General features: G+C 43.3%; 1 protein-coding gene across 3 annotated transcripts; it reads right to left on the reverse strand.

The window, feature by feature from the left end:
- Positions 1-4264: 4264 nt before the first annotated feature.
- LOC121711290 lies at positions 4265-15200 on the reverse strand. 3 transcript variants are annotated; one of them, XM_042094754.1, is made up of 9 exons: positions 14083-15200; positions 9753-9939; positions 9565-9670; positions 8462-8597; positions 8080-8266; positions 7685-7914; positions 7560-7592; positions 5370-5496; positions 4265-5227 (listed from the first exon to the last, which is right to left on the reverse strand). In XM_042094754.1, exons 1-9 carry the CDS (start codon positions 14152-14154, stop codon positions 4755-4757), a joined length of 1551 nt encoding a protein of 516 aa, XP_041950688.1. In that variant the 5' UTR covers positions 14155-15200; the 3' UTR covers positions 4265-4754. The 3 variants fall into 3 exon arrangements, with proteins under 3 accessions (XP_041950688.1, XP_041950687.1, XP_041950689.1); XM_042094753.1 differs by having other exon boundaries at positions 8417-8597; XM_042094755.1 differs by lacking the exons at positions 7685-7914; positions 8080-8266 and having other exon boundaries at positions 8417-8597.
- Between the last annotated feature and the right edge of the window lie 1287 nt (positions 15201-16487).

Consider the following 16487-nt stretch of genomic DNA (forward strand, 5'->3'; position numbering starts at 1 on the left):
ATTGTGTGGGCTTTTGTATTTTACTTTTGAAATACCTGTTAGAATTAAACATGTGATCTTTCTTGTTGAAGCCATTTCTTTAGTTTCCTCAAAACAATGAATTAATCCAGTGTTATTTATGTACAGTATGAGCTTACTATGAATGATAAACTGTGTTAACAGAAATTGTAGCCCTCTAAGGAACCTAAGGCCTATCATTCATGATCGTAGTTCAGTGCAATAATGAAATGAAATGAAATTACATCAAACTTTATTTTACTCAAACAGTACAGGCACATTGATATATTGCACAGCACAAAGAGATCATGTAAATTGTGCATTATGTAAATAACGGACATCTGTTGGCTCCTGTGGGCAGTTTTATATTATTTTTAAAATGCTGCGATATTTACTGCAGAACTGTAACCTTCCCTCAACAAAATCATCAACAATTTTCGGGAGCATGTGGGCAAAGTAGAATGTGCGCAGCCTTATGATATGGCCCTGGACAAATTCTTGGTCGTAGGGTACTTCGATTTCTAGGTGCTCAGTTTTGTTCCAGATCACCAACTTGGAGTGCTGAAGCCCTGTGCAGTGCATCCCAATTTGTACCTGCATGTAGTAGCCTTTTGGACCATTGCAGGCAATATGGTAATCTACCCTATCTCCGTTTGCCACAGTTGTGATTTCGCAGTTCTTTGTTGCCAAAAATTCTGCTAGTGACTTGTTTCCCATCACAGGTGATTTGATCTCCAACAGAATGTCTTTGTTTATCACTCCATCGGGAGATGCTGCAAGCCACGGTTCCTTTTCGCACACCACTAAGCCTTTGGTTTCAATGCTGTTGCCCAGAGTTTCCAAATAGTCCCTTGCAAGTTCCTCCCCCTCCGCTCCTTGACGGGTTGCGGCATTGCCACGGAAGGATGGGTGTAAGTGTTCTGACAAAAACTTGTCAGGCGCCGTGGTTGAGCGAATGGGCACCTTTCTAGCCGTGCTCGCTGTGATGCGCACTCTCCGCGCATCATGCCAGACCTGTTCTTTGCTCTGTGCTTTTGTAACCTTCTCAATCTCCTCAAGCTGGGCTGTGGACATGTTAATGTATTCATCATAGAAGATTCTACATTTTACACAAGTCAGTGGTGTGTGGTGCTCATCATGGGTTAGGAGATGGAGGCGTGGACATGGTGTTGGCTCGGTGATGGAGGAGGTATTAGCATTAAAGCAGAGCTGCAGGAGGCTACTCCCAGGGCAATTGAAAAGTTCTGCCATTGGTGAGGCAAGTGCGTTCTTCCTCCACTCTTCATGATTCCTAAAGAGTGTCACCTTCTGTGCCGGTTCTGGAGTGGTAGAGGATGGCTGTGAAGTTGGTGGCGGCTGGTAGAGATCCTTCCTGTTGTGTCGTTTGAAGCGCACATACTTCATCTTCCTCTGACCAGCATTTCTTTTAGACCCAGCATTCCACTGGTTCTGTCTGTCTGTGCAGGCAAGCCCGGTTTTCCCCTGTCTCACAGCATTTTCTACCTAGAGAGATATAGTAAAAACAGTGCATAGATATTGTAATGAGTTCACTGCAAACATGTCATATGATATAATATATTGCACACATAGCCTACAATGAATATACAGAACATTGGGTTTGCAGAAATGCACTTTATGAAGAAAATGCATTATTATCATCATCATGGCACAAACACACTTTGCACTCTAGCCAAGTAGCCTATGATGTAGTTCGGATACCAACAATAAACAAGACAAGACCTAGGCTACAATGGTCAAATAATCTAGTTACCTTCCACAGGATCGCAGCTGAGTGGGAACAAGATCTCCCTGGTCCAGCAACACACGTACATCCCGCAGTTTTGACTTCTCCAGCTTCAGTTACCAGCACCCAAGCATTATGCCACGCATTGTTCAAACACTGGCTAGGCTCTACATTTGCTTTCAGATAAACAAAACGATCATGTTTGTATGACATGACACAACCGACTTTGTTGCTGTGCAGGTATTGATATGCCTCGGAGGCTTTCAGATTGTCCATTGCTTTTCCATCTATTGCTAAGGATTGCACGAAGTAGGAGCAAATCTTGCTGTACGTTATGCTGGGCCACGTCGTCATGTTATCCTCCCAGTTCTGCACTGAATTCGGGTGGGGGAGAATAACGCCATCTCCAGTCAAAGTGGTAGAACTGTGATCCCAAGCTAGCATGGAAATCGCTGTGTTTACACCGGCAGACGCTGCGCAAACCACTTCCGGCGGAAATGAAATGCATTTGGTAGCGTTATGGCGGCACCCGGGGTTTCGCGCGTGAACCAAGCATAGACAGTAAAAGAAATGGACGAACAGACTCCGTCGTTTTCAATGGGAGGGCACTGAGTCAAATAGAACGATTTTTCAGTTGGTCCCCCCAGTACTGCGCAGACTCACACTTAACTTCGTGACGTTAGCCATCGAACTGAATCTTGTAACTCATATGATAGATACACAGAAATTCTTCTCACACTTCCTTCGCCTTCAAAGTCATCAAAGTTAAACATTTATTTATGTATTATTATTAATATCATTCTCAATAAGTCGTGTTAATGTTGAAGCTACCATACATGATCATCTTCAAAAACAGTCATGCTAAAACAAAACAAAAAAGTTATAGCCTTGAAGCTAATCTTCTTTCCACTTTTCCGACCTACGGTCAATCCATCGAAAACCTCTGAAATGATTAGTGCCGTTTTTTAAAAAAAATAGGTTTACTTTTTTATTATTATTATTAGGTTGCCTCTGTGTAATGCTTTACCTTAACATACGGTCGTGTATGCTAGGTTTTGCTCATCCTAGAGAGAATTGGGGCCCCCCCCCCCCAATTCTCTCCAATAAATGATGATAAGTACATTAAAGATGAGAGTGAGTGTTAGGTGTGTTAATACTTAATGTGAATTCATGTAAGATGCAAGCAAGAACGAGCAAACGACTCTTTAAATTTAGAGAGAGGAGTTCGACCTGGGCGGATGCCACTAGGAGAAATCACAACGTCTCCCATGTGGTCAATGATGCACATATCATGCCCAGATAGCAAAATTAGTATGGCTCAGATTTGGCCCAAAACTGGCTTGCCATTTTGGTAAAGCTCTGGGTGGATGTATGGGCCCTAAATGGCCCAAATTTGGCATGCCAAAATCTACCAAAAGTAGGCCAAAACTCACCCAAAGCTCACCCAAAACCAATTTTGGATTTCCAAACTATAGCCTTAAAAGTCCCAAAAAGAATCCTAAATCCCCATAATCCAGCCAAAATGTAGCCATAACTGACCCTAAATGATACCATAATTGTGCCACATGTTTGCTTTTACATAAAAATGATGCATATTATTTATTTATTTAACTTATTCAGCTGTCTGTATGACTTTATTGCTGGTAATTATGACTTTATTGCTGGTAATTTAATGGTTATAGTCTAGGTTCACTATATACTTAATACTTAATACACTATATACTTCAATTATGTGTATGTATCTGTAAAAAAAACACAGGAAAATGAAATACATTTCATTATGCTTTATTATATGTTTTGGGTGCTGGATGGCTGGGCGGCTGGGAAGGGTGGCTGGGAAGCTGGATGGCTGGGTGCCTTGTGGCTGGGTTGCTGAGCGGCTGGGTGATGGGGTGTTGGATGGCTGGGTGCCTTGTGGCTGGGTAGCTGGGCGCTGGATGGCTGGGTAGCTGTGCAACTGGGTGGCTGGGTAGCTGGATGGCTGGGTGCCTAGTGGCTGGGTAGCTGGGCAGCTGGGTGCTGGGCGGTCGGGTGCTGGGTGGCTGGGGTGGCTGGGTGGCTGGGATGCTGGATGGCTGGGTAGCTGGGCGGTTGGGGGGCTGGGTAGCTGGATGGCTGGGTGCCTTGTGGCTGGGCAGCTGGGTGCTGGGCGGTCGGATGCTGGGTGGCTGGGGTGCCTTGTGGCTGGGCGGCTGGGATGCTGGATGGCTGGGTGCCTTGTGGCTGGGTAGCTGGGCGGTTGGGGGGCTGGGTAGCTGGATGGCTGGGTGCCTTGTGGCTGGGTAGCTGGGCAGTTGGGGGGCTGGGTAGCTGGATGGCTGGGTGCCTTGTGGCTGGGTGGTCGGGTGCTGGGTGGCTGGGGTGCCTTGTGGCTGGGATGCTGGATGGCTGAGTGCCTTGTGGCTGGGTAGCTGGGCGGTTGGGGGGCTGGGTAGCTGGATGGCTGGGTGCCTTGTGGCTGGGTAGTTGGGGGGCTGGGTAGCTGGATGGCTGGGTGCCTTGTGGCTGGGTAGCTGGGCGGTTGGGGGGCTGGGTAGCTGGATGGCTGGGTGCCTTGTGGCTGGGTAGCTGGGCGGTTGGGGGGCTGGGTGCTGGATGGCTGGGTAGCTGTGCAACTGGGTAGCTGGATGGCTGGGTGCCTTGTAGCTGGGTGCTGGGCGGTCGGGTGCTGGGTGGCTGGGGTGCCTTGTGGCTGGGGGGCTGGGATGCTGGATGCCTTGTGGCTGAGTAGCTGGGCGGTTGGGGGGCTGGGTAGCTGGATGGCTGGGTAGCTGGGCGGTTGGGGGGCTGGGTAGCTGGATGGCTGGACAGCTGTGCAACTGGGTGCCTTGTCGCTGGGTGGCTGGAGGGCTGGGTAGCTGGGCGGTTGGGTGCTGGATGGCTGGGTGCCTTGTGGCTAGGGTGCTAAGCGGCTGGATGGCTGGACGGGTGTTGGGTAGCTGGGTGGCTGGAGGGCTGATAGGCTGGGTGAGCAGCTGGGCAGATGGTGGTTGGGTAGCTGGCAGCTGGGCGGCTAGGTAGCCCGGTGCTGGGTGGCTGGGTAGCTGGGTGCTGGATGGCTGTGTAGCTGTACAACTGGGTAGCTGGTGGCTGGGTAGCTGGGTGCTGGGTAGCTGGTGGCTGGGTAGCTGGGTGCTGGATGGCTGGGTAGCTGTGCAGCTGGGTGCTGGGTAGCTGGGTGCTGGGCAGCTGGTGGCTGGGTAGCTAGGTAGCCCGGTGCTGGGTGGCTGGGTAGCTGGGTGCTGGATGGCTGGGTAGCTGTGCAACTGGGTAGCTGGGCAGCTGGTGGCTGGGTAGCTGGGCAACTGAGTAGCTGGTGGATGTGTATCTGGGTGCCTTGTGTCTGGGTGGCTGGGTTGCTGGGTGAGTGAAGGCGCCTCTTCCTGCCTCCATTTCTATCCCCAGCCCAGTAAAACCACTTTTTAATAGTAGTTTCAATTTCAGCCTCAGTAGCAACAGAGCACACAGGGTTTCTCCTTACTGCATCTAATAGTAAAGCATGAACAAAGACAAAACAAACAAACAGAATTACTAAATGCAGAAGTAACCTTGGAAGCGTAAATACAACAACTTTTGTAATAGAGGATTAGGCAAGAGAGAAAAAAAGTAATGAAATGGTCAAACCAACCTATTACTATGGTTTTCAGAAGTTGTTTTTCAAAGGCCACCTTTCCACTCAACCCCCTCCAGGTGACCTTCTGAGAAAATTCATTGGTGAAGACCCTTTGTAAAACCCTCCAAACAGTTTCTCTTAAAGATGAACTGAACTGGAATTTGAAGTAAAGGTAATATAACAGATGTATTTTATTTCTTCTCATTGGTACAATGATTAAAATGGCTGAATTTATTAAAAGGGATAAAATTGTACGTTGAAAGTGTTGTTGTTGTTACATGGGCGCCGCCATGTTGGATTTCAACAATCGGCTACGTCACTGGCATGGTAAGCTACTCTGCACTAGCACTAGCAGCCATAGCAGATAATGAGTCTGAGGCTAGCTGACATGGCTGAGGAAATTAACATTAGGCCTAGCTGAGTTACATATTGGCCATAAGCTGTTTATCGTAGGCTAGCCTAAATCTCATAAAAAATCAAAACCAAACTAGTGAAACAAAGGCGAACACTTTAACAGGGGAAATTAATTGGGCATGAATCATACTGAACGCAATTTTGTCAATGAGCAGAAACACACACGACATTCAAACTATTGATAAGATGTGCATTATGGAAACTGGTCTGTAACGTTGGACGAATAAATGCCATTGACCCGACATATCCTGACTTAAAAAACCCTTTTCTTGCTTACTTTATCGCAAACTCGGTGGGGCAGCTTGTAGTCTTTTTCAATTCGTAGAAGGGCGAGCCCACTGTCTATGTGCCATAGAGCCTAAGTTTCAACTTCGGCTTCGTTCACCCAATGCAGTCACTGGTCGCAATTACAAAGTCCAGGGAAGGTTCGTTCAATCTTTTAAAGTTTTAAGTGCAGTAGCCTATCTGTCCCCTTTGGAATAATATCTCGAAGTAGCCTCAGATGAGGTCCAGTGTTAGGCTACCATACGATCCAACCTAGGAAAGGGCTAGCAGCTAAACACCTTTGAAACACTCTTATGTCAAACTCCACAAGCTAGCACTCCGACCATAGAGAGTATAAACCATGACTCCGACGATATCACAGATCAATAATAATGCGTTTACTAGCTGGTGACTAAACCACAGCGGGTCTGTAAACAGAATCCAATGTCCATTTCTACTCACCCTGAAGCCAGTTGTTCACCGTCTCAGGGCAGATTGTTGATGCGAGGGAGTTTAACTCGCAGTGCTGCTATCCAAGAGACTCGTGCAATATCAACATCCACAAGGTAAAAATCTGCAAACTCTCCACTAACGTTAGCCTAAAATAAACGGCAAACTCGTGTATCCTCCGTGTGTCTGGGGTCAACTTGGGGTGACGAAGTTTTTAACAGTTTTAAGGGAGGGAGGGAGAGCCTGTGTGAGTTGCTGTTACGAGTGCCAGTAGTCCAGACTGCGTTAGCCTACATTGCCGTGACAATGCGTGTTATATAGCTTATTTGTATGCACCGTAGCTTCGCATAGGCCTAATGTAGTGGTGGTGAGTGAGTATGCAGTTGTGTGGAGGATGTACAGTAGGCAATGTGTGTGTGTGAGGGATGGAGGGAGACAGAGAGACAGCGTGCGTGTTGCTGTCTCAAGCGCCCCTCGTCCAGTTTTCTACATGACCTGTAGGCTAGGCCTACAGTAGCCTATGTTGTGCCGCACAAAATGTATCTATGTTATACATTGCACAAAATGTATACGCCCCGAAATAAACACATACATAAATAAACATATTTTCCCCGTCACTTTGGCTTCCTCGAACATTTTCCCTACGTTTCGCCACTGCTTTGCAACAGATAGATTCCAGTGTCCATGCTCCGGCAGCGCCCACAGTCATTTTCACCCAAATGATCCTACTGAAGGTTGAGCTGGAGCCTGAAACCGATCGTCCCCCATCTAGTGGTAGTCAAGACACTACAGGCCTGTCCCTCACGGGCTCAAATGTGTAACCCATGCCATTAAAATGACTAATTTTCGTGTATACATAATATGCTGCAGCTGTTGTTTATAGAACTTCTCAGGTCCTACCATGCCAATGACGTCATTGAAACGGGCAGCGTTCTAATACTAACAAACGCAATTTTGGTGTTGCTTAAAAAAGGCTACGTATTGATTTTTTTAATTACATTTTTAGTGCCATTTATTTTTAATTGTCATAATCAACACATTATCAATGTTGATTATTTCAGTTCAGTTCATCTTTAAGGTGGCACCCCCTGCTAGTCCAAGCAAAAGAGTCTGAAAGTAGAGAATTATCCACATTGATTTTCAAATCAACTACAATTACATTAACCTGTCTTACTCTGTCTCTATGAAATATAACAACTCACTAAATCCTTCTTCAGTTCCAGAACAGACTGAAGGTCTCTTTCCAGAACCATTAAATCATCTGGGCCCTTTAATGGAAAATAAGCACTGTGCCTGTACACTGTCCCCTGTGTAACATTGGAGCCGTCGGTAGCAGAGGCAAAGGCATCATGTAGATCCTGCACCATTCTCACTATATTTTTCTGCTGCTCTATTATTATTTCCTGCTTCACCAGCATGTCATGCAGCAAAGCTGTAAAGCATTTTCAACAAGAAAGCAGAAAATTAGTGTATCTATCTATCTATCTATCTATCGAAGCCTCCAATAATTCAACAATACAGCAGAAAATTAGTGTCTCTATCTATCTATCGAAGCCTCCAATAATTCAACAATACAATGCAATACAATAATTCTTACATCCACATAATTGTCCACAGACAGATGAATTTTTCAGGCGTTGTCTTGGGGCCTCTGGAGCTGCTTGAACCTCCCTAATCTGGCCCTGGTTTAAAGCTGGCCCTGTGTCAACTTCACCATTGGGTACCTCAGTTAAATTAACTGCATCAATGGCCTGGCGCAATGTTGACCCAAGGGTTGTTACATGCTAGAAATGGGTAAAAAAATATTCACTTAACAGTAATGCTTTGAATCTTTACATTTAACTAATTTAAACATCCAACATTTATTTCTCATTAAACCTAGGTCTAAATGTACTTATAATATCAAGAACTGAAACTGAGTGAACATTTATTACATGGTTATTTGAGATCTCGTTGTTTCCAATCTCCGAGAACCCCACTTGGTCCGATTGTGGGCTGATAATGTATCGCCGGAAACGTGATGGTGATGGTATCTGAGGGGGCTTTGGTAGCATGCTCCTCTTGGGTGCCACCTCTTCATCGTCACTCTCATATACATCGAAGTGCCGATTCCGCCTTTGGAGACAAATACACAAGAAAAACACCACAATAATAGACAAAGTGGATATGTGACCCTGCAAGGCGAAACCAGTCGCTTTGCGCACAGTGCTATTTTGAGAAAATCCACGATAAACAAACATACAGGTTAAAATGTCGAATTTCACTTTTTCGCATAATTCCACAGTATACAGTCTACACTTTCATATTGTGAACAAATTTCATGGATAAACATACGTTTTTTGACTGTTAAACACTGACTTTATTTAGGTGAAGATTCAACACATTAGCAGTCATTCCCTTTGTCCACGGCGCTATAAGGTTTTACGGTAGAGCTAAAATTTACTCATTACTCTTTACTCGTTACTCCATGTGTCAGCTCTCTATCGTTCGTGGCAGATGTAACCGAATATGAATGTGAAAGACTTGCCTTTCAGGGCACGAACGGTCAAAAGCACGAACTTTTAGAAATATCCTGGCGTCATTTTACGGACCAGGAGAAGTTTTCCATTGACGTCGCGCATTTTAAAAGTAGGCCTATACACAATCTGTGTACACAGAACTTCCTTCCCCCGAAATACATTAATTATATTCTATAGTGACACCTTATGACCATCACAGGTATTAACTAGGGGGCAGAAAAAGACACTCACTCGGTTGATGTAACTGGACATAGTCAGTAATCCGCTTCAAAGTCACGCTACCGTAAGGCTAATAATAGCTGTGCCCTCACACTATCGCACATGACAATTTACTTGAAAAGGTGATTTTCTCCTCTTCTGGACTTAATTTTGTAAATTTTACCAAAGCGTCTGGTTTCGCCTTGCAGGGTCACATATTTGTTTTGGCATAGTATTCACCAGTCAACAATTTAAAAAATAGAAACTATTGTCATAATAAAATATAATATAATTAAAAAATAATGTAATAAAGGGGAGACAATTTGCAAAAAAACAAAAGCACTTTAGTTTTGTGAACTTCTTACTTGATTGTTCTTTTTTGGGGTCGTCCAGCATCAATCTCTGCCTCTGACTGAAGATCAGTCTGTTGCTCTGCGAGTGGCAACCTTTTCCTCGCTTCGTGATAATTATCTGTTTAAAACAGAACTCAATTTTAACATTATGTCACTGATCTTTTAATAGTTATCAGTTTATAACTTATTCACTCACTCACCTGTGTATAGCACACGGACATTATACAGGGCCCAGGTGTTGTCTGGCTCCTGAAAGTTCTTTATGGCCCTCTGCAACCCTTCTCCTTTATAAGGGGGCCACCGACAGACTCCCCCATTGACCCAGGTCGCTGGCACCACCTCAACCTCATCAAAATCATCAAAGCTGACAATGTGATACATAGTTTCCTGTAATGACGGAAAAAACATTTTATGATTTCTATAGGAAGTAAATAACATCACAACAATTAACACCAACCTAATGTGTAAAATGTATACTAACATAACGTGGTGGGACCAAGTCTTGCACATTGACAACTTCTTGAAGAGACTCAGGAGGCTTTGACTGATCAAAATCCTACCACTGCACTTTGGAGAGTTTGCTGACAAGCTACATCTTTATCAACTATGGAAACTGTTCACTCAGTGAGGCTCAGACAGCAATAAGAGTAGCAGCCACAGAAAACAATAATTTACAACCACCTCTCAGCATTTCAGGGCCTCTATCAACAAACAAAGCTTTTTGGCATGTCTTTTTAGGTAAAACCGTGTAATCATGTAACTGAACTATGTAAACCACGTAACTGAAACTGTAACTTTATTTTTTATATAGATAGATAGAAAAGATAGATAGAATTTAACAGATCATTCAAGATGTAAAAGAGGGAAAACAACAAAGTTGTCCTCAACCTCACGTGGAAGCCTGACATATTTTTTTACATTTCTGTCCAGCCTTGCACATTGAAGGTCTGGTGACAGATTTGAAACAACTAGGATGCCCAATTCAGAGGAATTTAGTGGATAAGTAAAGAAAAACTCATTTTTGCTGTATGCCCAATACACTACATAATAGACCTCTTCAAATAAAAGTATATTTTGAACTAAGACAATGTCATTGTTGATCCTGAAGCAGTTGTCACCATGTGACGTTTTCATCACAACACCATCATACAAAACATGTTTAAATTGCTTTGCAGTAGGGTATAGAAGCACAGGCCCCTCTTGGTGTTCCCCCCTTGCTGTAAATGTATGCTTCTCTAATGTCTCAGCACTGATGCTGGTCATTTCCGACACACGTCTAATTACCTGGGCCAAAGGACTGTGAGGTTTCCTGACCATTTTCTTCAATTTACCCAAGTAATTTTCAAAAGGAAACCCAGATATGAGGTCTAAATGACCATGAATCTTCACGTCTTCATTGAGATGGACTAAGCCATGAATGTTGTAGACAACAAACTCGGCACCATATAATTTTTGGAAATGCTCCACAAATGCGCACAGTAAAGATCCGGCAAAGTCATTCATTACATGACATAACAAGGGGCTTGCCAAAATATGTATGGCAACTGACAACAGCATGAAATTTTCATACACCTCCGCAGCTAAAACATTCTTTAAAACAACTGGACCCGTGTACAGTAAAAACTGCCTGAGTTCAGTTGCTTTCCACCTTAATCTTTCTTTTAGTTCCCTTGGCTTTCTTGCAAACTCTGCAGACACATAAGGCTTCAAACTGAGCAGTTTCTCTGAGATAAGACTGGACTGTCTAGCGGAAATGCGGCAGCGTAGAGGTCCAGCAGTCCCCATCCACAAGTCAAACAGCTTACGAACCACACCGAGACAAACCAAATGCATGTAGTCGTGGGGGAAACCACTGACCATGCCAAAGTCCAATTCTGTGAGGGGTGAGTGTCCTACATGATGGTCCTCATCACTACCAGCCTTGAAAAGCTCATCAGTCCTACGGGCAGCATACATCAGGGAAAGTCATGCGATGACTGATGTAAATACCTGACTGAGTGCATTTATCGCACCCGGAATACCCTGTGTGAGACTTGATGGCTTTAACGTAAGCTCTGGCTGGAGCATCACACATAACTGAACCGACTTTAAGAAAACACTTCTTCCCACCTATTACAAATCCATCTGCCAACATCCTCAGCTCATTTATAAGAGCACCCAGGTACTCAGTCAAGGACATTGGTTTGGAATTCCCACAGAACAAAGCAATCAAAACAGGTCTTCTCATTGGGTCTAACTGTAACATACCCAAGATGGGCCAAAACTGCAAAGAGGAGCTTTTGAAAAGTGGCAGGCCATCGATGTTCAGTTGTATTTTAAATAGATGTGAGTCATGGACTTTGCTTGACAATTTCTCCAAAGTTTTACTAAGTGCATTCATGATTCCAAAATAGTAGAAAGAGCCACCTGCTAAATTTTCCACCATGTAATGTACCTTCGTTTTCAACAAAGATCGACCATCCTTTGGTAGACAAGGGTGGTAAACCCTTAGAATGGACAGAAGTGCCGATAGAGCAACTAAAGAAACGGCATACTGAACAGCCCAGTCTGACAACACCTTTGTCAGACTGGGCTGTTCAGACTGGGAAACGCTATCATGATCATCATCATCACCATCAGAACTGTCATCAGTTTCCATTTCAAAATCCTCCCTTGGCATGTCTAGAGCACACAACTGAGAACTATCAGCTACATCATCATCACTGTTTATAGCAAACTCAATTTCAGAGTCGCTGAGCATTTCATGCTCAAAGGAATTAAGCAGGACATCCACTTTTTTAAGAGCCTTCTTCCGTATATTACTCCACTGACTGTATGCCATTATGCACTAAGAACAAAACAGAAAACAACCGGAAACCATGATTAGTTTAACTGCAGTAAGGGGGGGGGGGGGGTTACAAAAACGACGTTTTAGGGGCATGATCTAGAGCAGTGGTCCCCAAACCCTCATTTTGGGTGGCCCCCCAAAACATATATGACATTGCCAAACTATAACCTCCGTAATTTCCCCCATTCATTCTCTATGGCGAGTCTTAACAGTACACGTGTAATACTATTTTTGTCCACTGGTGGTTGTTTTGGCGCTGTTTCGCGTTTACCATTGAAAACGGAATGAAATGTAGGCTTACCTGCAAACAATGTAAAGAGGCCTATGCTGACTGCATCAGTGCTCAAAGTATTCTAAAAGTTTATCAATTAATTGTTAATAACTAACTAACTTCTATTCAAGTCATATTTCTGGGACTTCCCGGGATAATCATTTCTATTTTTTATTCACTTGTTCAAATGTTCATCCAAATTCACACTTCAAAGTTCTCATCAGGTGAGTGGAAGTTAGAATGGTGGTCATTTCAGATGTTTTTGCCAGCACTTCATAAAACTCTCATAGTTTGATTATTAAATTATTTGTAGGATATTGCTTGTCCAACTTCAGCTGTGTATGCAAAGACACAGAGTTCAGAGTTCACACATTTTAGATAAAATATACTTTTGGGACTCCCTGCTAATACTTTTGGGAATGCTAAAGTCTTTTTTATTAGTATTATTTCATTTGAGCTACATTTTACATGGCGTGATGGCAATATAAACACAGCTAACAATGGTATTAAATTCCAGTAGCCTATGATTAAATGTAATGGAATATTCAACTAAGGTGGACTGTTGTTGTTCACAGCACTAAGCTATTTTAAGGTTACTGATATACTCCGAGTCTCTGGCCCTTTCTTAGAGCCAGGCATAGTGAGCTGGCCCTCGGAAGAAAAAGTTTGGGGACCACTGATCTAGAGTGTCTTTTGTGCCTCTTAACAGACACAAAATGCAATTAAAATTTCTGTGCAACATGAACAGGGCCTTACGTGATAACAAGATGCGTTTTTAACTCATACATTGCGGGGAAATAAACTGCAAGTTTAGTCGCGAAGTTGCTATGACCTCCGTGATCAAGTCTTCTAGGCTTTTGGTAAAGCGACCGATGGGAAATTGGGAAAATAGGTTGGTGACAGTACAATCTTTGAATTTAAATGATTTCTTCGCAATGTATGAGATGAAAACGCATCTTGTTGTCACATAATGGCCAATTTGAATTGCATTTTGTGTCTGTTAAGAGGCACAAATGCACACCCCACAAAACTGGCAAGATGGCTAACTTAACTGGGAGCTCCCCGTTAATATCGGCTCAATTAACGTTACCTCGTTAAACCACAACATGTTTCGTATTAGGCAGGTATTTGCTAATTCTTGTTCTTATTATCTAATCCTTATTAACCATAACAGCCTACCAGAACTGCAGGAATACCGTCGCGGGAACTAGCATCTTAACGTTAACAGTATCATGGGAACTAACGTTAGCAGCTAGCTTCTAACTGTCTCACATTAAAGGGTACAATCACAGCAAATCCAATGTTACTACGAGTAAATCAATAACGCGTAAATATGTTTAACATGTTTAAAAGCTGTACAATTGCTAGACAAAGGTTATTGAATACACTTCCCTGAATATAAAACTTAAAAGATTAATGGAGACATACATACCTCAACTGTGATTGCTCGCTGGTCGAACTGGGCGGCTGGGTCTTGTTCGAGTAGAAAGTTTGAAAATTCCATGGAAAATTCCCGGTCTTTTGCTGAGTCTTTTGGTTAGCCAGAAACATGCCAGAACTCACCCACATACGGGTAGACTCTGTCCCGCTCTTCGCCCATCTTCTGGCTGTCCATAAACATGCCAAACAGCCTGTATGCGTCATCAGATGCTGTCCCCGCTCTTGATCTAACGCTACGGTTGACCAGATATATGCCATAATTCAGCCATACACTACTGGCGCCTTCTTATCTGTTATGGCTGCCCATAATCATGCCACATTGAAGCCAAAAGTTTTGGTCTGCCATATCAAAGCCCAAAATCGCCAGATGTATGCCAAAGTGCTGCCAGAAAGTCTGCTATCTGGGTGGTAAGATACAGCTGTCCAGTTGATCTTTGAATGTACAATATATCTGAGTGCATTCCAAAAATATATGATTTAGGCTACTTAGCTAGGGGAGATTTGGTGGTTGCTATGCTAAATAAAGTGGTTGCTATGCTGGTTGCTAGGGTAATCATTTTGGTTGAGAATAGGGTTGTGGTTGCTAGTTTGTTGATGCAACTTTGCACGCTCCATGAGGGTCATGTGCAGAAGGTCTGACTTGAATTTCAGTCAGACTTCAGTCATGCTACCACCCAAAACTCCACCTCTGAAGTGGGAGTGGTCAACTTTTTAAAAGTTTTTCCTTCAAAGTTTTTTGTGTGGGTGTCTCAGAGATCCCACCTTTGGAACAGTTGTCAGGGGCCTCAAGCCAGTGCCGTGCGTCTTGGTCCCATCCCTCTAGCTCCTAGCGTTACCGCGCCAGAAATGGGAAACCTTGTACGCTTTGAACCATTTATCTCCTTCCGGGAATAATCCACCGACTCAAAACTGAACCTGGATTGTTTGTGATGTCCCGTTGTTCAACATATTCTAATTTCATACTGATCGGACCAACATAAGTGAGTTTTTTTTTGGCTAAAAATGTAAAAATGGCTAAACATTAGCAATTCCACTGCTTTGTTATTTTGCATAGCAACCACCATATGTACCCTAGCAACACCCAAGCAACCACCTTAATTACGATAGCAACACCCTAGCAACCATCTTAATTACCCTAGCAACCACTTGTATAATGTCAAGCTAGCAACCACCATAGCAACCAACATGCTTACCCTAACAACCACCATAGCAACCGTGTTATTTTAATAGCAACCACCATATCTACCCTAGCAACACCATAGCAAGCATTCAAATTACCCTAGCAACAACCACAATATGACCATAGTTAATTAAGTTGAATTGGGACATCAGGAAAACGTTATTACTGTATTCACAAAACATTATTAATTACATGTAGTTGTATTAACTCTGTAACAGATTGCATAAAGCTAGCTCAAATACAAAAGCACTTCTTGACTAAGGTTATTATATTATGCGCATTCATCTGAGGATTACATTCGATTGCACATGCCTGTTTTGGACAAGCATGCTATCTAATAGCCTTACCATGGCTATTGCTAACAAAGTTAAAATTACAACACCTTAACCTACCACCTATAATGGCACTTTATTAGGATATGTATACAATCTATAGATTAGCCTATATAGATCATGCTATTCAACAACTTCAACATTACTAATTATGTGTGTTGTAGGGTAACGTTAGGTTATTTGCAAGCAAGCATAGGCTAACGGTTAACGTTTCCTAACTTTAGCTGATACACCAAACAATGAATAGAGGCTAACCAAACCTAACGATCTTACAATTTTGCAAAATTATGGGGGAGAGAAAATGGAAATATGATGTAATATAGGCTAGTACAATGTAATTGTAATCATTACAACCGATTGACGTCTTACCTTGAAATGTCCCTCCAAGCTGGATGGAAGCTGGGTTGATATCTTTTTACTAGTTCGTCAAATGACACGCCGTAACAGGCTGTCATTGATCCACAATGGGCGTGAAAAGACACGCTAAAAGACTGAAAGGCGTTACATGACACGCTAAATTGCTTTAAAAGTGGCGTGCTATTTTACGCCATCTCGTGAGATCACGTTGTAACACTGGGGCTATGTAGGTCTAGCCTACCTACCGAAGCCATGACATGGCGTAAGGCAGCAGTTACCTAACTTTGTGCGATGACGCAGCAATACCGTTATAATCAGGCGGTGTGATGTTCTAGGATCTACGGTAGTGAATAGATAGAATTTTAGACCTATCTTGAGTCATTTGATTGGAAAAAACCCGCACTGAAATAGGCTACACGCATTTAATTGGCTGCTGTAGTCCACAATGGCGTGGCGTGGGGAACTTTTCCGAGGAAGCCGACAACATATGTAGGCTAACAGTAAGGATTGATCCTGTAATGGAGGCTC

Source organism: Alosa sapidissima, chromosome 6 (assembly GCF_018492685.1).
Source record: "Alosa sapidissima isolate fAloSap1 chromosome 6, fAloSap1.pri, whole genome shotgun sequence".
Taxonomy (NCBI): domain Eukaryota; kingdom Metazoa; phylum Chordata; class Actinopteri; order Clupeiformes; family Clupeidae; genus Alosa; species Alosa sapidissima.